General features: G+C 39.5%; 1 protein-coding gene across 1 annotated transcript; it reads right to left on the reverse strand.

Annotated features, from left to right (window-relative positions):
* Positions 1 to 563: 563 nt before the first annotated feature.
* On the reverse strand, positions 564 to 20,090 carry LOC126370571 (protein Wnt-1). Its single transcript, XM_050015519.1, has 4 exons — positions 19,944 to 20,090; positions 11,240 to 11,502; positions 3,076 to 3,374; positions 564 to 1,976 (listed from the first exon to the last, which is right to left on the reverse strand). The coding sequence occupies exons 1-4, from the start codon at positions 20,036 to 20,038 to the stop codon at positions 1,449 to 1,451; spliced, it is 1,185 nt and encodes a 394-aa protein (XP_049871476.1). The 5' UTR covers positions 20,039 to 20,090; the 3' UTR covers positions 564 to 1,448.
* Between the last annotated feature and the right edge of the window lie 1,372 nt (positions 20,091 to 21,462).

Below are 21,462 nucleotides of genomic sequence, written 5' to 3' on the forward strand. Positions count from 1 at the left end.
CGGGTAACGACGGCTTAGGGTTGCTATACACATATTCTATACGGCATGAATCGATATGTACACTTGGGATAGATAAATCTAACATATTTAGATAAAATAGGGCCGTATCTGCACATACCTACGCAGCCGTCATAAACGTAGAATCTTATATGTGTGGCTTTATTAGTTGGATAAACAAACCGAATCGAAAAAGTGTGCAGCATCCCTAACCGTCCAGTCAAATTAAAAATTTAGTAAACCGTCTCATCTCAAGTCGTCGTGTTATTATTATAGATCAATTTTAAATTTAACAGATTGTCCAATGTAGTCCAAACTCAAAGCGTCGACAGTTCCCGACAACATCTGTCTCCCTCCGATAAAATTGTATCGAAGCAGCAAAATACAACGTTACCACTACCAGTAACATGCTTTAACCACAATATACCGCAAATGAACTCGCAAATAAACAAATAAAATGTATAGCAAGTGTCAAGTAAGTTCGCGTGCAAATTTATCTTGGAATATCAAATGCAACACGCATACAATATTATACATATAATACTGATTATTTAATTCGTTTAATATTTAATTAAAATTCTCGAGAGCGTTTATCTCGTAATGTGGGACACTTTTACGATGGCGCTACTCACTGACTGATAACGCCGCGACCAGCCACCGCCGGCGGACACCCAAGAAGACACTTTATGCAAATGTTGTTAAGCCACAAATTTCATTACCGATCTTTGTAATATAAAATTATAATTACAAGATAATTTCGCTCTTGGATCTCAAAACAGTTATGCGCCCGCGCACTCGACGCGGACCTCTATAAAATAGAAAGTATTTTATACAGCTTATACGATTATTGTCGTCGTTAACGAACGACTTCTTTAAAAGAATGTTAACTTTGAAATGATATTAAGAAATACCATTTAAAGTCGTAATGCATCCACGTAGGTGTCTCCGCGCGCAGCCACTCGAATATAATAAGTACGATATCTAAAATAAATAAATTATACACCTGACTGCGCATGGAAACCAATAAGTCCAATTGGAATTGTAAACGAGGGATGACAGGCTGACAGAAATATATCGACGTTAAACTGGTCTCATTAGTTTCCCAACGGCAGTGTCCACAAAAAATAAAGTTACTAGATCACATGTTCGCACTTAATAGCCAAATAAATTAACCGAACGAGTAGGAGCTTATATTAATTTCACACCGGATCAATTATACGCATAGAGAGAAGAAATAAACAGTGATACAGAACTATTTACATAAGTCAACATGAGATACGGTTTCGACGACTCCGATAGAAGAAAAAGTGAAGCGATTATATACACGGTCCGTTATCTGCGTCGGAGTACTTTAAACAGGTCCCTCCTCGTGTCCGAATCACAATCACAACCGTCCAACACAAGCGTAGTTTCTACTCGATCACATTATGTACAGGGTACGAGCGCCCGGCCTATAAGCACGTGTGAACCACTTTTTCGGTACGGCACAGTTTACATTTGACCTCGCAACACCAGTGGAAGGTGCAGTTGCACCGCTCCACCACAAACATGGTCTCTGTCCGGTATCCGCGGCCGCAACACATGAGGTCGCAGCCGTCGACGCCGATGCTGGTGTCGTTGCAGGCGCGCCCGTGCGTACCGGGGATGCCGAGCCGCGGGTTCTTCTCGCAGAAGCCCGGCGACGGCTCTAAGTACACGAGGTCTTTGGCGCCGGGGGATTTGTGGTCCGGGTTGTGGGGCCGCAGCTGGAACCTGTAGCGGTCTCTGCGCGGTACCCGGTGCGGCGCCGCGTCGTTCCGCTGCGCTGGCGCCTCAATATCCGCGTTGTGCATCATCACCCGCGACGCGCCGTCGAAGCGGTCTTTCAGCGAATCACCAACCGATCGGAAGCTCGGCAGCCGCATCCAACACGTCTTCACCGTGCACGAGCCAGACATACCGTGGCACTTGCACTCCTGACGCATCTCCGTTTGTACGTGCTGTGGACAAAACCAACCATTAAAGCCAATACAGTTAACCGATCCTTTCTGCCGTAAAGTTCCCAGCAACTGTAGACATTGAATAAATTCATTGGGATTTATCTTAACAGGAGGTCTATAATGATGTCCAAATATCTTTAAATTCCTTCGATAAGCGTCGATACAGGTGATCGATGATCTTTTAAGCGCACTCCATCGATCGCATCTCACGATCGAGCAAATTGTTACAAATCGTGAGGAGGTGGGCCGGTCGTCACCGCGCGTGGCGTGATCATAAATCATACTCTAGGGACATTCATCATTCTTAGAAGGTAGATAAATGACGTGAGGACGGAGACAGTCAATATTATCCTATGCCAAGCGCAGGCGCTTCGTAGAACATCGTCGAAGGTATTTATTCATTCACATGTAGATAGGAGAGTATGTTATACAGCCTAGTGTCCAAATATGTGTTAAACAATCGGTGGAATGTTGTGAATATTCATCAGGTGGACACCCAGAGCGAGTGTCGTGACAGGAATTAAGCGGTTGGATAATGATGTGTCTGGGTGGTTCGCAGGCCCCAGGTGCTTGCTGGTGGGATTTTGGGAAGGATCGGATGCAAATGTAGTGGGAGGGCGCGCGGCGACGAATGGCCGCGAGTTGCGCGCGCGCACCGCCCGGCGCATAATTAATATTACACTTACGCGACACGTCAAGTGGCTCACGATCGATCGTCACCCGTAATGGTAATGTAAACACGGCCGTTGACAATGGCCGTCTCGATAACTGTGAGCTGTTTTATTTTATGAGGTGCTACCGTCTAAGTGGTGATTGGATAAACAGTAATGGATCGGTTTGTTAGCTACCAATCATCACTGCGGCTGATACCGACGGCTACTTGTTTTGTTATGATTGCTCGTCTTTTTAAGTGGCACGTGATGTCATCCGTTGAAGCTACTCGCATGCTGGTCGCACGTAAGTGTTTAAGCACTAATGTAAGTACACTTAATACTGTTCATTGACGTAAACAAATAGGTTTCTTTGGAATGATTATGATATTTTAATGACTGTGTGGAGCTGTATCATTTCTTAAAGAAACATAGAAACTCTGACTTACCGCTCGTCCAGCCTCGTTGTTATGCAGATTCATCTTCTCCCGCAATGTTTTCCCTCGTTCTCCGGTGTCAACGAATTCCCTGCTGAACCGGAATCCGAAGCCGATGTTGTCGCTGCAACCGCCCCACTTCCAAACGCGGACGTTGGCGGCGGCGGCGGCGCGGGAGCGGTGCGGCGTACGATCCACATGAGAATAATCGCACGTGCAAGATTCTATGGATCCCTCAGCGCATGCGCGAGACACCGCGTGCGTCACTCCCGCGCTGGTGATCGCGTAGATGAACGCTGTTTCGCGGCAACCTGCGACAATGGAAACCATGTTTAAATTATCTTTTCAAAACTCAAAAATTTCAATTTATTTTATAAAAGAATACTTTGGTTATTGGACAGAAGCGGGGGGAAAATAATTTCTAAAAAGGAACTTTGATTTTTTTGATAACTAAAAAAAACGATAAAAACATATCAAAAGTATTTGAACAAATATTCCAACTCAAAATTGGTATGTTTTGATTACATAACTCAGTTAAGCACGTTTGGCATTCGGATAATTAATTCGTCCCAACAACCGAGGGGTTCGTATTTTAATCAAATGTTATTGTTAGGGTACACGGACAAAACTCTTTTTATAGTCGTAAAAATATTAAAGCTCAAATCGGGATAATTATTTATTGAATCGTTCGATTTATATTGCTAAATTAATATTGCGAGGTACACGCAGCTGACATTTCCCGATTGAGAGGTTACAATAAAAGTCATCTCGATCATTAAGTTAATATTCACGCAATAAAGGGTTAAGAACAATACGATCACTGCATCGTGCCCATTCATCTCGACCGGACGAATACATAAATCGATGCTCTCGTCCCGTATCGAATACTATAAATAATTAATGGCCCGGCATTAGAATCAAATACTCATAAAATACAATTAAAAGAGAGAGGGTATATCTCGACGATTGAAAATAAAAGAAGTGCCTCTTACCTACCCGAGAGATTATAAATTTGATCATTACAAGTGGTGGGGCGCGCGCATCGAATTCTCTCTGTTAATATCGATTTAATAGCCCGCGTACTTTTAACGATTAATATGATAGCCTAGCCCTTTGTCTACGCGAGTAGGTACCCCATGCCCGAGACGATATTATTAACGGATAACCCGAGCCCGATGAATAATGAACGCCGTACAAAATTATTAAATTTACATTCGTCTAAAAACGCACATAAACTTTCTTGGGTGTCGTGTCTCGACATTATCTCGTTATTAATTCGCCTGCGTAGACATTGTAATTTTACGGCATAATGCGCATTAATAACTCGGTTATTGTTGGCGCAATCCCGTCTCATTAAGCGCTCTCGCCTCATGCTCTCGACTCAAGGCTGCGATGAAATTCCTCAAAGGCTATAAACTGTAAGAAGCTCGATTATAATCGCGGGATACTCGGGTAAAATAAAATAAGCAATTAACGCCGCTCTAATACACATAAGTGTAATCGCGTGTCACGTCCCCGGCTAATGCCATTCATTTAGGGGTATACTGCGCGGGCGCACGCCTTTGGTGGGCTTCCGGCCACCTCGCGCGCTCGCTATACATCGGAAAAAAACGAACAGACCCCAAGGATGTAAAAATAATAAGGAACGCGTATTTGTTGTTATTTATAATAATAATATGTGGAACGGGCCCGCGCAAGCCGCGCCAGCGTTATTAAGGACTCAATAAGCAAATGAAATCATTTTTTTATTGAGTTGTCATCGTGCACCGATATAAATTACGGCGCACACCGCAGCAACTCGCTCGGGATTCGCTTTTTGTGCTTCCCTTTGGGATGTTATACAAAAGTATTTTATTCAGCAATTACTTGAGACGTTCGACCAGGAATTTTAATGTCAATTTCGCCATCATTCAATGCTCGGATGAAATTAATTCAAGGTACCTGTAGATACGAATGAGAGCGGTCGCATTCGAGCATTTATCTTCTATAATGACTTGGAAACGTTCTCTCACATTAACTATAACGAATAGGTGCGGGCCAATTAAATATGGCACGCGTAAATAACACTCGTAAAATATCTTTCGGCTGGTCCGGGCAGGTGTGGCGGGGTCAAGTACAGGTGGCTAGTTGCGAAGTTCACGAGCTTTCTTTAAACGATTGTTTTATCGTCGGCTATAAACCAGCGGAGGCTTCACGGCTGTTGCGCGGAATGAGTCAGTGCGGTGGTCTGACGGCGGGGAGCCGGCCAGGTGGGTGCCGCGGCCACGTGCGGCTCCACCGCGCTCACATCTGCCCACCGCCAGATGCCAGCCCAGGCCCGCTGAGATTCCCATCCCGCTCCTCCTATTGCCATCCTAACGGGACGCCATTACCAAACCAATTAGGAATATAAATAGCGACCGAAAATAATTTTTAATTGGTCTGTGAGAATGTTGAAAGCGTATCTCGATATCGATCGATGATTCACGGCCGAGCCTAACTTGTTTGACATCATTCAGTAGTGACTCTTTGTTCTGTTCTAATAAGAGACGAAATATTTATACGAGTTTAAATAAATGAATAATTTATTCGAGTTGCGCGGCCGGCCATCGATATCTCCGGACAACAAAGACGATTGTCGCGTTTTGCGAATAAATCGCGACGTAGAAAAATTATGACAGATGTAAGGAGGCTTCATCCGAGAGCTCGCATTAGTCACGGCATTAATAAAATGTAAATGCCTTCCTTGGGCCTAATTAACTGGCCAAACAACGCCAATCTGACGGCGAGCACCAACAGTTCTAACACAAATAGCCATTAGTTCCCGACTCGGGCGCTACATCGGCTTAACATAATAATACTCATAATTATGGTGAGCCATTACTTTATTAAGGCAATTTTGCCCCATCAAATCGCAGTCAAATAAGAACAAACATGAGTAATGTCGATCTATAAAAGTAAATTATTATTATAACTGATAATAAAGTGCTGTCCGTGGATTATCTGTGCGTATAATAAATGGTCCCGAAGTGGGTTTACAGCGCGAGCGGCGAGCGATAATTCCATCCCGACGGATTGGCAGTTAAGGCGAGGCGTTGAGAATTTATAAAAGTCAAAAAGCCGTAAATTGAAGCAGCGTCCGCGCCCGCCCGCCGACCGTCGGCCGCTGCTCAGTAAAATAAAACTTAATCACTGTTGACATTTGACGAACACCTGGCTCGCACGGCAAACCATTAAATAATTCAAAATTAATGCACTAATTAAATATGTTCCTGTCCGCATTAAGTCATCACGCCGAGGTGTTTCCATAAGATTAATTTGAAGGATTGACTTATGATGGTTTCGCGTCGCGCCTCTTGTGCCTTATTATTTATGGCGACTTACATTATTCAAATTTGATGAGACGTAATTACTCAAAACATCGATAAATCACGCGTTTTATAATAGGCTGTTTGGCCGGTTTGGCACTCGCTCTCGTGGGCACTGCTCTATCGATCTATGATGAAGTCATTTTATTATGTCTTTTATTTATTTTTAAAACAGTTTTTACAGAGAGTTAATGACATTGCATCTACAATAATGATAAGATAGATTGTGATAATTTATTTCTGTAGCTATGACAACACCCACACAATCACTCGGTGGACTAAGAACGGCCTGCAACTTAAGTTATTAAGGACTCAGAAACAGGACTATGGTTGAATGGTGAAGGTAATTTTAGCTATAAAAGCGCATCAGGGATGGGCAATAAAAAGCAATAATTCATTTTCGTTATGCCGTGTATGGGTGATAATTTCACATTGAGTCCGCGACCGAGGCTGCTCTGCGACAATTCAAATTTACGTCGCTCGTATATCACTCATTGTGAGTGGCACAAAGCGGCCAGCTACCACCGCTACCATCCCGGCCTCCACACCCATTCACACAATGGACAAAGACATTTGTTTTCAAACTTGGAAAAAACACCGAAAATAATTTCGTTTTAAGTGAGCTGTCCACAAACAATAAAAAGGCAATGGCGAACGTCAAAAGCTCGCTCGGTAAAAACGACTGTATACTGGATGTCATCGCAGCAACGTCGAACCATAATCCAAGTATAATCGCCTTATTTCAATTTCACAAAACGCGTGTATCTCAAAAACAATTCAAACGCCAAAGCGCTTATCTAATTGAGCATTAAATATTTCGTCGAGAGCATTTTATATCTGTTTTATTTTCGATGTCCATCGTTTTATACGTTTTATCCACCCACGACGTCGGAATCTCGGGGGCACATACGAAACACTCCAAAACAGGAAATATTTTGAAAAAAGGTCGGGTTTTATTGGCCAAGTTACCTGCCATTAGGAGCAGCGTTAGGTGTAAACGTGGCTTCCGTGAGCATGCGCACTCGTCGCTGAACTACGCGGCAGGAGGGCGCAGGCGCGCCGCGGGGCCTCCGACCATATATTTTTCTATGACAATGACGGGACGAATAAAGGCCGCACCATTGTGTCGTTGTCATCATTTGTGTTAATACGATCCTTGAGGTTTCACCACAATAAGATGGAGATGTCGCGTCCGACGTGTCAATGGCGTGTCGACGTGTAAATTAGTAATTATTCGTGTCCCATCCGGGGGGTCTTTGTGAGTCCAAACTGTAATTATGGTGCGAGACAGCCCTATTGAGCGTGTTGTGGAATTTGATGAACCTTTCAAAAGCGAGTTTAGGATCGTATTTGCGACGTTTTCCTCGGTAATGAGTAGCGCTGGGCTCCCGCCGCGATCACTTGTCGGTTTTTATGCGTTTCTCGAATGAGCGTAATTGCAATGTATTAAAAAGTTTATCGTGGATATTTGCGGCGCGCCGGTAATATGCCGCGGCCGCGTGATGCGCCCGCCCTGCCTGCCCTTAATAAAGTAATATGCTCTAAATGCACACGCATATAACATAAATTTCGTAATCTCCTTGCTCTTTTTATCAGGTGAAATTATTACGGCGGTGGTCCGGAGCTCCTCGTGCTATATCTGGTTTTTAATTTAGAAAAACGCACTAAGCTTTTATCGGCGGACGTTTGAATAAAATATCAATACATACATTCGCTCTAGGCGTTTGGGTTTACGACTGTCAGTGCTTTGAGTGCTTTATTGGGAGCGTTTCAGTATTTTATTTCTCTATCCAGTGACGTTGCTCCTCTGTAGGTAGGTACGTACTACTAGAAAATGTAACTGAAGAATAATTACACAGTAATTCTTGTTAATGAACTTTACTTACTTAATTGGTTCTGTCTCGGGGATTTACGTTATTTTAGCTACATAAATAAGTTGGAACGGAACGCTTAGTCCGATAATAGTTATTTTGATTTACCTGCTCATTCACGCGCTGGGTACAGTACACCATTAAGTAGAACATCCACTAGTAATATAGACTCTGCCGTATTGATATAAAGCATTAACGTAGCGAGCACTGAGTGGGCGACTGTACCTCCTTCTGCTAAGATGCCTGCGGCTACAATCGACCCGGGCACATTTTTTTATTACTTACGATAAACATTAATGTTGGGTAAACATATAAATCTAATTGCTAAATTGTTACTAATTTACTTTTTCATGAATATTTTATAAGTTCAATATTTTATAACGTCTAACCTAATAGGAAATGTAATAAAAATATTTTGTAAAGAACATAAATTATAGTCAGCTGATCTCAATACAGAACTATTTTAATTTGAATGTGCGAACGTATTTTTTAACAATTTGGAACGTAGGTGCGGAAAACTCATACGGAAGGTGCCTATTCTTAAACTTTTTTCTTATGTACTATAACTTCGAGAGTACTTCGTGCATTCGAACTAATAGAAACATCTTTTACCGAAACCGCTTGCACAATTCATTAACGTATTTGAAGCTCGCGGTCAACAACCGGAGCGCATGAACAGTACAAGCCGGCGGATAGCGATATCGTTCGAATTCGAAATGAGATCGAATTAGGGCAAGATATGAAACGAACGCTCTTAATTTTGAAGATAACCCCCTAATGCGGGCACGTTGATCTCCGATCTTACGGAGAGCTTTTTGTTATTTAACTATATTATAGCAGAAGATTGTTCTATTACGCTTTACTGTTATAAAAACCTCATCAAAAGTATTTTTCAAGAACACTCAACTGAATTGTCTCTAAGGATCTGAAATCGCCACGCTAGGCAAACGAATTGACGACCACTATATATCCACATGTCTTGTTGATACTCTTTCGTACACTTTTAAGATTAAAAATAAAATCGCTCTCAACGATTAATAATGTTTTAAAAGAGTATAAAAACGTGTGTATAAACCTGAGAAATTGAATAACAAAAACTGTCCGTTTTTGCCGAAGGTTTTTGCTATAATAGCGAATAATGCTCGTCGCCCGGCCAGATGTTCGCGGGCTCATAATAAGCCGTATCGTGCACAAAGCATCGAAATCGGACACCCGAGATAGCCCAGCACTGATTTCAATTACAAAATTACCAACTCCATACAAAAACCCACCAACCAATCAACTCTCGACCGTGTACTACACACTCAAGAACTTTCCATTTCTTTTCCACCCGTAAAATAACTTTGCAACTTTGAGAGTGTATTAAAACATTTTAATTTTTTAAAGTGCACCTTTATTTAGCCCACAACTCTTATTCAGCCTGGAAAATTAGTAGTTAGGAAAGGCATAACTCCTCTAATAGCAGTCTATGCAATCTCTAAGTAATACCCCAGGCCTATTGAATTTAGAAGTAAAACCAGTATTGTGAAGCTAATGGGGGTCTATTTGCCGATTTGTATCTAATCTATTGATAAAATCTACATCCATTCAGATCAACTAAGTGGATTCGACGTAGGCGCAATTGTGAATAGTGTTTATAGAATAAAGTATGTTTTTCCTTTTTTTTTACACAGTGTCAGAGCCATCGAAGCGGAAATAAAATCGGATTAAGATTTTTATCACAAACAAAAGAGTATTGTGCAATTATTCTAAGTTTACTCTTCAACTACAAAGCTTCACACTAGAATCTAAAAAGTTTAAAACCTCAGTCTATAAATTAATTCCGAGTTGATTCAAAAAAGGAATACATTCGAAAACATAAATAAAATAAAAAGAGGCATCGACAAACGGGAACTCGAATGTCACTCGGCCGCATGTAATTGATCCAGGATGCTTTATCTTGATGAGCCCTTTATACGTGCCCCCGGCGCGCTACCCTCGCCGGGACAGATAACATCTCTAAAAGGGTTGCCAACTAAAGATATCACTTAATTTGTAGCCACTCTTTGTAACTGGTATTAGGGCGCTTGTACAAAACATAAACCTTTTTGTACAGACGTTTTTTGCGCGGAACTTCATTGAAGGACAGTTTCGATTTCATTTTTTAAAGCCAACTCAATACCTCGTAATCTGTTTCCTCGGTATTCTGGAAGAGCATTTACAGCTTATCTTCTTAACTTCTTTTTAATGTTTTGTTCACTTTGTTTTGCGATACGAAAATTGAGACAACGGGTGACGCGTGTTCTTGAAAATCGCTATTTAAATAACTTTTTGTGCTTTTTATGGATCGGCGACAGAATCACCGTGACTCGAGTATTAACTTGTCAACCCTTATCAATTGTTTGGTTTTTAATTAAGGGTATTTATCACTTTTAATTTAATGTTACAGTTGTACTTGTTGTTTGATACCGATCAACGAAGTTGAGCAATCTGGGGAGCGGTCAGTCTTTGGTCAGGTGATGTAGCTTTCATTTTGAGTTCCTCTGTGCTTCAGAAAACCGTCAGTAGTGGCTATTGGTACGTGGAAATAGTCGTCATGCCAAGTCAGAGGCTTTAGGTGGCCTTCTGGCGGATGGGCTATTAGCCCAAAAACCTCCACCATATGATCATAGTATTAGAAGGCTCCCTACTCCCCTTCGATTGACTGAGGGCTGGCCTGACCCTATCAGTGGGACGAATATAGATAGATAGGTAAATCATTTACTTGGTCTACAGCCACACATACATAAAATACAAATCAACAACAATACACACCACATACAAAATGTTTAACACACGCCAGGTATGTATGTGTGCTGCAGCAGTCGATCGGTCATAGCTCAGCGCAAGTATTTGCGCTTTCGAACAAATCGCATGATTTTCAGCTACAAGTCGGATAGGTGAAACCGCGAATACGGGAAATATAAGCTGTGTACTCACCTCTATCAACGATTTTGCCGAACAGATTTTTTCCTCTTAAGAAGTTCCTAGTGGAGCAGTTCCACCGCCGGTATTTGAACTGGTGCTGGCATTCGGCGACGGCCATGCTGGCGCCTTTAGCTACGGCGGCTAGAACGCCCGGGTTCTCTCGCGCCAACCGCCGTTGCTTGCGGCGCAGGGTCGCGTGCACCGCCGGGTCCATGTACAACACACCTGGTGACAGCGGCGACAGGTTATTCGGCTCACCGGCTTTCGCTATGCCCCTGAAACAATACAGACTCTTAATTCCAAATTCGATATTATTTATGTGGGATAATTAAAAGGGATATTTATATATCTTGACTACTTTTATTTTCTCCTTTTAACCTATTAAAAAATGGCCCTTACATCCGACCCGAATCTAATAATAGACGACCATTTTATATTTAAAAAAAATCCTAAATTCTTACCATAAACAACCAAATCCTCATTCATTATCCTTCCATAGTATTTTCTCTTACTTTCTACTCTCTTTTCTACATGTATTGCATTGCTATAGGGTTAGGGTATTACGTTGTTATAGGTATGTATATCTACAAAACAATAAAATAACAATATTAGGTACTTATAAGAAAAATTGATTTAAAACTTTGCTGTCCTAACCCACTATATTTATTTAGCATTTAGGTATAACGCATTAAGTATCAGTCTCTTATCTCGAAAGATTGTCAAGATTTAGCAATAAGACCTGCCTATTATTATCTTTACCTGTATCATTGTTTTCCTGTGTGTGTTCATAAAGTATTTCAGTTTTGTATTGAAGATGCTTTTCACAGGTTTGATAGTGCAGTACATGCTCATTCGGATATTCGCCACCGTCTCACGAAACAATGCCTGCCTGTACTGTCTCCGGACGCTTGGGAACTTAAAAAAACGCATACAAACAAAAGATGAACGCCACTTAAGGCAAGGGTGCAACTCGAAATGAAATGCTCATTTGAAAAGGTAAAGACAACAAACAATTGACGACCGAACTGTCAATCCGCAGACGTTTAGATAAATATTTGCGTCGCGCATTAATTCTCGAGGGCCGAGTGGGTAAACAGGCAGAGCGATCGAGATCACGGCGTGTTGACGGTACGGCTGCGCCTGCGCCGGTGACCGGACCGGACCGCGGCCCTACAAAAAACCCAGAGCACTCTCGCCCGTGAGCCCGCGCTCGAAATCGTATTACTTTTCTATTTGCTTTTCTTTGTAGTCGAGTGTTACGTAAATATGAACGTGTTCGTCGGAAATTCTCATTTCCTTCAAAAAATTATGGAGATGGCTCTTACTTGGTTTTAAACTTTAGTCTTCATCGTAGAGTTCAGAAAGCCATATGCAAAATTATAATAAATTACGTCACTGTATCACCTGACGCAATCGTTTGTCCGTCAGTTGTTTAATTATAAATTTTAGCACTGACATTAAACCTAATTTACATTCTATGTGGCCAGTATGTTAGTCTGACAGATTTCGTCACAAGCGACTACCATATTAGAGATCTTTATTAAATTGATACAACATAATCTTTAATATGACGTCCATGTCAGTTTTTGTTATGAATTTATTTCAATCTGGTTTTAATATAATTTTTTGCCTATGTCCTGTGTGGTCGCGTTTAATAATGCTAATAAGTAGAACGGAATAAATTAAGTAAATATTAACGTTCGATGCGGTGGATACTGTTTTGTTTTATTTATGTTTTTAGCTACTTAAAATTGTATTATAAATGTGTGACTAATTTTCTATTAGCGCGTGTTGACAAACCTCTTTGGCAGCGTGGGTCAATGTTTGACCTTTGTTTCAAATCTGTATCATTTGCAGACAATCTCCTAAACGATCTTAATCCGTCTGTGGGTGCGCGAGTCAGTCCGACCGTCATATTGACACCCACATATTTAAAAACAAAACCACGGATGTCCATATTTGCCGTCCATATAGAGTCCTTTGCACTTGTCACGTTGGTAGGAAATCAAATACGGGACTCGAACCGAGGTCCTCGAGGTAAAAAAAAAACGTGAATGGCTTTCACAGGCAAGCGTAATGTTTGGAAAGAGATAAACTCTGTGTGAATGTGTCAAAATAGCAAATATTGTCTTTTAAGGCTTGGACGTCCTCTATACGGGTAATTAAACGTTTCCACAGACCGTTTTTAATGAAGAATTTCTTGTGCTTTTGAGATTGAGCTCTCATAGAAGCGATACCGCGAGTGATGCGGACCGGAGATTGAGATTTAAGCTCCAGCGGCCCAGAGTTCCAGACGCAATATTTAAATAACAGGGTTTGGATTTTAAAACCTTGGCCCTGAAACTATAAGAACACACTGTACTGCACTTACTAAGTAAGTAACACCCTGACACCAGGGTTGATGGGGTTGGTAATCCACCTCACAACCCACACGAAAGAAGAAAACTAAATAAGTAGGTATACTTGACCAAAAAGAAAGCATTCAGCGATTGTAGATTAAAGCATAAATTGCTTGATTAAAATAATGTTATTATTAAATTGTCGACAGATAAGACTATGATTCTTCCGACGGAAAAATGCTCAAGTCCAACAATCTAATCAAAATCACAAAAACCTCAACAACATCTCGTATAAATACGTCAACAAGTTTCCGCAATGGAATAAGTAAAAAATTAAGTTTATCTTTAGCAATTCACGAACGTCTTGATACGTCGCACGCGTCCCGCATAAGAATTAGGTAGTAAGTAGATACGTTATTATTTAATTTGTTGCCAATGCCAGGCGTCAAAATAACCAACACGGAAAACCAGGTTACAAAGGTCTTCCTTAAAGCTATGAAACAAGTAAAAAAAAAATAACATGCAGTCTGAAATACACTGTAAAGAAATAATAACTGGAAATAGCCATCTTCTTTGTAACACCATGTTTTTCGCCAGAGATATTCGCGTCCGATGCAACTGTTCCGTTTTCAAAATCGTTCCTATAAGTATTTAATTATTATTTTTAAATATTTATTTTAAAAATTAGAGTGTTCTTTTGCCCGTATTTGTTTGTTTTAATTGCAACCATTTATTTATGTTTTTAAAAAGAGTTTAAACGTTTAAAGAGTTCTTAAAATAGTGGCCAGTGTTATCAGAGATGTCTTAAAGCTGGCACGCGATTCTGTCGTAATGTAATATGGAGTACGGGAGATGCATACGAATTAGTTCGGTGTCGCGATTTCTTTTTTACCAGTGACAAATCTTGAGAACTGTTTGACAGTTTTTTTTAAATATTTATATGTTTTAAATGTATTGAAAATTTGAGAGCGTAATTTACTGATACCGCTTTATTACAAAACGAATACTAAAGGTATCATTACCAGGTTGATAATAATAGTCCACGAAGTCCACGGATTTTAATGGAACTAAATGACAAGTCATAATAATTCTATGCGGAATCGGCGACACTAGCGCCGCGCCCGCGGGACTTCTATCATGGCGTGGCGTTTCGTGACTAGGTATATTTTAAATCTGGTGGTTAGTCTTAGATTGACAATAAGGCGAATAATGATTTCATTTTAAGGACGGGAGTACTGAGGCCAGGCCTATGCTCTGTTGCAGGAAGGTATACATATGGTATAGGTATAATAGTGACGTACCTCTTCACGATGGCATTATATATGCTTCTTCTATCAGCATATACTTTTACATTTGTGTAAACTCACGCTCGCAATTCGTAATGGGGGGGGGGGAGATGTACTTCTTTACTTTCAGCCTAGCATTAAGTTGGTAATGTTGGTAACATACCTAATTCGATTAGAACCCACATACCAAGTGCAAATGATATTTTGATTAGTATATTCTTGATAACTAGACAAATTTATCGCGCTAAAGTATATCGCAAGCAACATTTTGTCGTTGACATTTAGAACATTTTCTCTTTTCGGTGAAAGTAAGTAAATATCAACTTGGTTCTTATGGGAATTGAAGTACCTACATACATACAACACGAACTCAGTTGTGATTCAAAGTTATATTATATACTTAAATCGTATTTATTTTTGTTCTACCAAGCACCGCGGTGGAGCATGCTCCATACTACCCCCAATAATAACAAAAATAACTTATATACGTCCCACTGCTGGACACAGGCCTCCTTCGAGGGAGGTAATGGAGCATACCCCACCTCACTGCTTTATTTAGAATTGATGAAAATCTCCAACAAAATATGTAATAATAATATACGTAACAATAGTAGCGAAAAAAATCTGTTATGAAGCCGTAACTATGGCATTAGAACTGTAAATTAATTAATCATGCAAACAAGGTAGCGAGAAAGTTTATTTGAACAATGCAATGTGCGCACGCGCCGCGCCGCGATAGCGACTGACGTTATAACACATGAAACTGTTAGATACGACGTGGAAAATGTTAGAATAAGTACTTACCTACTGATCTTTCTAGCATGAATGTCCATTTATATGGGCGACGGCCAGCAGCGAACAGTTCATCATAATTATTTAAAAAAAAAGAAAAAATATAAGGGGGAGCTTACAACCAGGTTTAGGTCATAGATAATTGATATCACGTGGTTTCCAGGACTTGTACCCGGTTTATGAGTATAGGCTCGCCCCTTAGACTTGTATATACCATTCACCACTGCCTACCCCTTTGGGGATACAAGTGTGATGCTATGTTATAAATACTTAAATGTCAAGTAAAGCTATTGCAGCTGACAAGGCAAAAAGGATCATTAGTCTTCATGGATATTAAAGAAAAAAAAAGTTAAAAACAAAGGTTAGGTTGGTTAGGTTAGGTTTAGGTTAAAGGTTATTAAAGTATATTTGATTTTGATTTTTTTTTATATTAGATATTGCCCCACTGGCACATCCTGGACACTTCATACAAACAACCTCATTTTACACAGACACGACACATTGTCCTTATCAATTTAGGGATAACGGACGGCCCACTTTGTAGAGGGTATCTGGATGCAGAAGAAACTGCCCGCCATGTAATCCTGGAATGCACGGGAGTGTCAGCACAACGGGTACAAATCCTTGAAGGAATCGGATCCCTCCGCGAAGCCTGAAACTGAAACCCCAGGAGGCTTCTGCGCTTCTGAAAGGAGTTAGGTTGCCTTACGTAGTCAACAATAGCACGCATAATGAGCCATCTTAGAGTCTAAATGCGGAAAACAGAGCTCACTACCTAACTAACGTACACGCGCATCTGTGTGTGTGACGTCTGACGCCATGCGATTCAAGTCTAAACTATGTTCGAGGGGGGGTGAGGTAAACCTAGCTCAGCGGCTGGTGGAGAGCGGGGAGTTGCCGTTCTATACGTAGTATTATTCCTTATTCTAAGCTACCGGGTTGCATCCCGTAAGATGGCGTGATGATTTTGATGCCTACCGGACAGATTAGTGGAACAGAAGGATAGAAGGATGAAGAACTGGCCTTTGCCCAACAGATCCGAGTAGTTAATGCCACTTGCGGGAAATCTACAATTATCCACTTGAAAATACAATGCCCAGCAGTAGAAGCAAATAGGCTAAATTAAAACCCGAACATTAGTCTCAACAAGCGTGGTGTGCGGAAGAATTCAAACCGTGTCTTTATCTACCTTAGAAGTTGGAATCTAAAGCCGCTGCAAGCAAGCAAGACATTACGGAAATATTGACTAACATAATTGACACAATAATTATTAAACGCAGTAAAGGGTTAATTTGTGACTAAGTATACAGTTCAGAGATACATATACCATAAACGGCTACAAGTTGTTTCTATCAGTAGTTGTGATACTGATAATAACTTTAGGTAGTACAAAATGATAGTGAGTTATTAAAAATGATATTATTTCACTTATGGTAAATTTGCTGTATATAACATTAACTATTCGCCGTACAAATGGGGAGCGCAGAGAGCCTCCCGGTTCAAAATTTAAAACAACAGTTCGGTGCGAACCTCGGCTCAGGGCGTCGTTGTCTGATAGTTTTGTATTTAAAGAATTAATCGACCCTAGAAATGCTAGTATGTACTTAAAGTACTTACATATAACGGCCGTGGTCCAGTAGTTTGAGCATTGGGCTCACGATCCGGAAGTCTCAGGTTCAAGTCCGGGGGGGACACATCACGAAAATCAGAATCAAAATCACTTTATGATCCCTAGTCTGGTTATAGGATTGTCCGAAAGAAAGATGATCCGTGCTTCGGGACGTTAAGCCGTTGGTCCCGGTTATTACTTACTGATGTAAGTTAGTAGTCGTTAAGTGAGCCATGTCAGGGGCCTTGGCGGCTCAATAGTAAACCTGACACCAGGGTTGATAGGGTTGGTAATCCACCTCACAAACCACACGATAGAAAACGAAGAAGTTACTTATATATACTTAATAATAAACACACAATGTACCAATGACAATAATAGTACGGTCACGACACGAGTACTAGTATGTATACACTTTGAAACCATGTCACATTAACTTTTTTGACAAATTAAACCGTAAGTGTCATTAAATGTCAAATAATAATATGATAGTGCGACAGGGTTCTAAAGTGGGTACATGATATGACTGACTGTACACACTCATGACTGTACACATCAATGCATAAAGCCGTCGGAACATCAACGGGCAAAATAATAAACGCATGATTTAAACCACCGACGGGATTTAGAACCGCGAATTATTTAGTACTCCATGACTTTACGATATTTTTACACATACATCCTAATTTTAAGACGACAAACCATTTTATTAGTGTCGTAAATAAGTTTTTACGTTTCCATCCAAGATGGTTTCTTTACAAATTCGCATGGACTTGTCCATTTAATGTTGTTGGTACGATAAATGAATTGAGATGTTACCGTGAACGATAGGGTTTTAATTGCAAATGTATTTATGTTTATTGCTTTGTGTATTTTGAATTTGAATTTAATGTTTATGTTTGTTGTTTGTGATTTATATTTGGAACTTAAAGTGATTGGTTTGTGTAAGTTTAGTTTCTTTAAAGAATTATAGCTTTCGATTATTTCGAACAGTGTAATTATATAAAAACTTAAAAACTATTTATTATATAAATTATGTTATTAAGTTATTTTCAATTCATTCAAAACCAGTTTTATATTATTAGATTTACCGATGTGAACATAATTTATAATCGGATGTATACGGTAATTATCTATACAATTTATATATATTACATTTAATTTAGTTAGTAACTTGATATTTTAATATGAAAAATAGAGCGTTCTAATAGATTTATCGGTCTGTATGTGAAGGATTAGGCAAGTCGCATACCAGGAGTCGAGATAGTAAGAATAAATACAAACTTGATGCCTCCTGTCACTCAAACTAAGTCGACATGCTTCTGGGTAACTTTTACAAGCGTTAAATTCAGAGGACATGTAAGTAAGCATAATTATTGTTGCATTTAAAATCTTGAAAGTAGGTATAACGTCAAGAATAAAAGTTGTATTAATAAAAAAATATTTTAAACACTTTTATTCTTGAACGTTGTACCTACTTTTAGAATACATAAGATACATGCATATAGTTAACCTATACAGATACTAAAATGTAATTTTTAATTTATTATTAAATTGTAATTTAAGTCATTAATACGGTGTTGGAGGCGGAAGTGTCAATTATAAACAAATCAATTATTAAGAATGAATTATTATATATTTAAGAAATATATTTATTACGAAAAGAAAATTCCCCATCACAAAATGTGTTGCATATTAATGTAATTCTTCTAATACTATCTTCCATTAATTTTACTTAAAATAAAATAAGTACTTTGTCATAAGTACATAAATATCCATAATATATTTTCATCAGATACCAACTACACCAGGCAGTCATAAAGTTATGTGAGCGCTAAAATGTAAGCGCGATTTGGGCCATTAACTTTTAGCGTACAATCGGAGATCTCTCGAGAACATGTTTACACCCTCTTTAACGATTCGCTAATTATCTTCACTGGGTTTATATGAGAATTGGCCTTAACAGTGTTACTCTCTTACTATGTTGTATGATTACACACATACAATTGTACAGATACTACAGTTCTACGAGTAAGAAGTCTCAATTATTATTGTTAATGTTTGTTAGTTTGTGGTTTTATCTATATATTTTATATTGCTTTTGGAAATAATTTCACTGTATGAAAAGTGCCAATGTCAGTATGAATAAATGTTATTTGTATCACGAGAAAAATAAGCTTTGACAATACAAATGGTTCGCCTAAAATATGAAACTAACTTAAAGCGAAGTTAGTTTATTATTAAGTGCAAAGGCCCGTGAAGCCGCTGGCCTTTGCTCGTCTAAATCCAAGCAACAAATAAGTAACTACTTAAGTTACAGAATATAAACATCGACTAAAGTCAACTTGTCATGGTTTAGCGAAGAATTTAACAAATGGCAAGGCAATAACTCCGTCACAACAAAGTAACTTGGTGGATTTACTACGCGTGTCACCTGTGACAGTTTCTATTACGTTACACAAGTTTATGAATGGACCTGGACAAGATTATCACTTGTGTGACTTAAGATGACTATGCTGGCATGTAAAGAGGACTTGGGCTTAGCAGTCTATGTTAAGACTAAGGCCATAAATTGGCGATTATATGTAAGTTCGAAAGAGAAAGAGGCTGACACACTTTCATTGAAGGCTGACATTAAAAGCACAAAGCGAAAAATCCAAAGAAGAAGAAACAGATGGGTCATGACTTACCACCACATGCTGCCGCGTCCTCTCCGAGGCTTGTTCCCAGCGGCTTCGCACTGCAAACACAGAACAGTGAACACAATCAAGCACAGCCACTTCATTCTGCGATGGGCGGTCCTCGCGCGCACCTAGCATGAGCGCGGCCGGTCGTAGCGCGAGTACGTCTGACTCTGAACGGCCGTGCCAAGGCGGAGTCGGTGTGGTGGGAGGCCTTACCTGCTTCACCGCCCGATTGGTCTCGCACATCTGTTTTTTCTTTTCGAATCTTTGTCGTGTTTAGGTCATTAGGTTGGCATTATGCAATTCGGCTATCGCGTTAGGTAATGTAGTTACTGGATTATGACGGCTCTGTAATTGAGGTCTAAGTAATTTGTTTGTTTGTTGTTTAGAGATTTGAACTTTAAGCTGGTTGATGTTTCCGGTGTCTTTTGTGGTTTTTTGTTTCGTTTCAGTGTTAGACACTTACTTTTTTATGTAAGTATCTTTCTTTATAGGTAGTAAGTAATTAACTCATTAGGACCTTTGTCGGTTAAATAGGATACATCCCTTTCATGAATACCATTTAAACTTAATTCATACTTAATAAAAGTTACTCAATCCACAAAAATATTAATTTCAAAATCATAGCAATCTAACGAAATATCTAAATATTTTACATTCTACAAATAAAGATGTTATAGAATATTTTTATGTCATTAATAAAAAGCCATAAAAGTCATTCTTAATGACGCAGTAAACTCATACAAAAAACCTAGTCTAATTTTTCAAAATTTTCCGCAACACTTTTTTTTTGTTATCAAAGGATTCCTGTGAAATAATAATTTTGTTCCTTGCGATGAGTCAGCGTCCCCGCGCCCGCGCAAGTGGGTGGGGCGCCGACGGCCAATCGGCGCGAGGCGCGGGCGCGCTCTGTCGAACGCACGTGTTGTCCTAGCGCCCACCGACTCCGTTCGAAAATGGAATTTCGAATTTACGATTCCGTATTTTCGATTTATGTAACTGATGGATTGACATTGTTTCAAGTCGTATTGAAATAATTGGTATATAAGGTAGTAGGTGCCTATAATGCTGGGACTTTTTGTGAGCTTTTACTATGGAATTTTTATTTTTATTTATACATACTTACATCATACAATAGTAATGAATAACGCTACATAGTTGAGCTTTTACTCGTCGAAAAATTTGCATTTCAAGAAAATAATTTAGAGCTTTAATAAATGGCTTTTTGTGATTCTGGAAATAAAAAAAATATTAAATTTTATATTATTGAAGTAATAGACACTATTACCTTATAAAATAATGCCATAATGAAGCAGTAACATATTAATACCTCATACATCTCGGTAGGGAGTTTGGCTTCATACAAAAGATTTCAACGCGGGCGGTCCGCGCTTTGCTTAAAGCGAGAGCGGAGTAACGGCCTTAAAATTATAATAGAGAATATTGTATAATACGAATACTAATTATGTATATTATGCTTTTTACATAACACGTGTGATTTTATAGCTTTTATTAAAAGTGAATT

Source organism: Pectinophora gossypiella, chromosome 1 (assembly GCF_024362695.1).
Source record: "Pectinophora gossypiella chromosome 1, ilPecGoss1.1, whole genome shotgun sequence".
Lineage (NCBI taxonomy): Eukaryota > Metazoa > Arthropoda > Insecta > Lepidoptera > Gelechiidae > Pectinophora > Pectinophora gossypiella.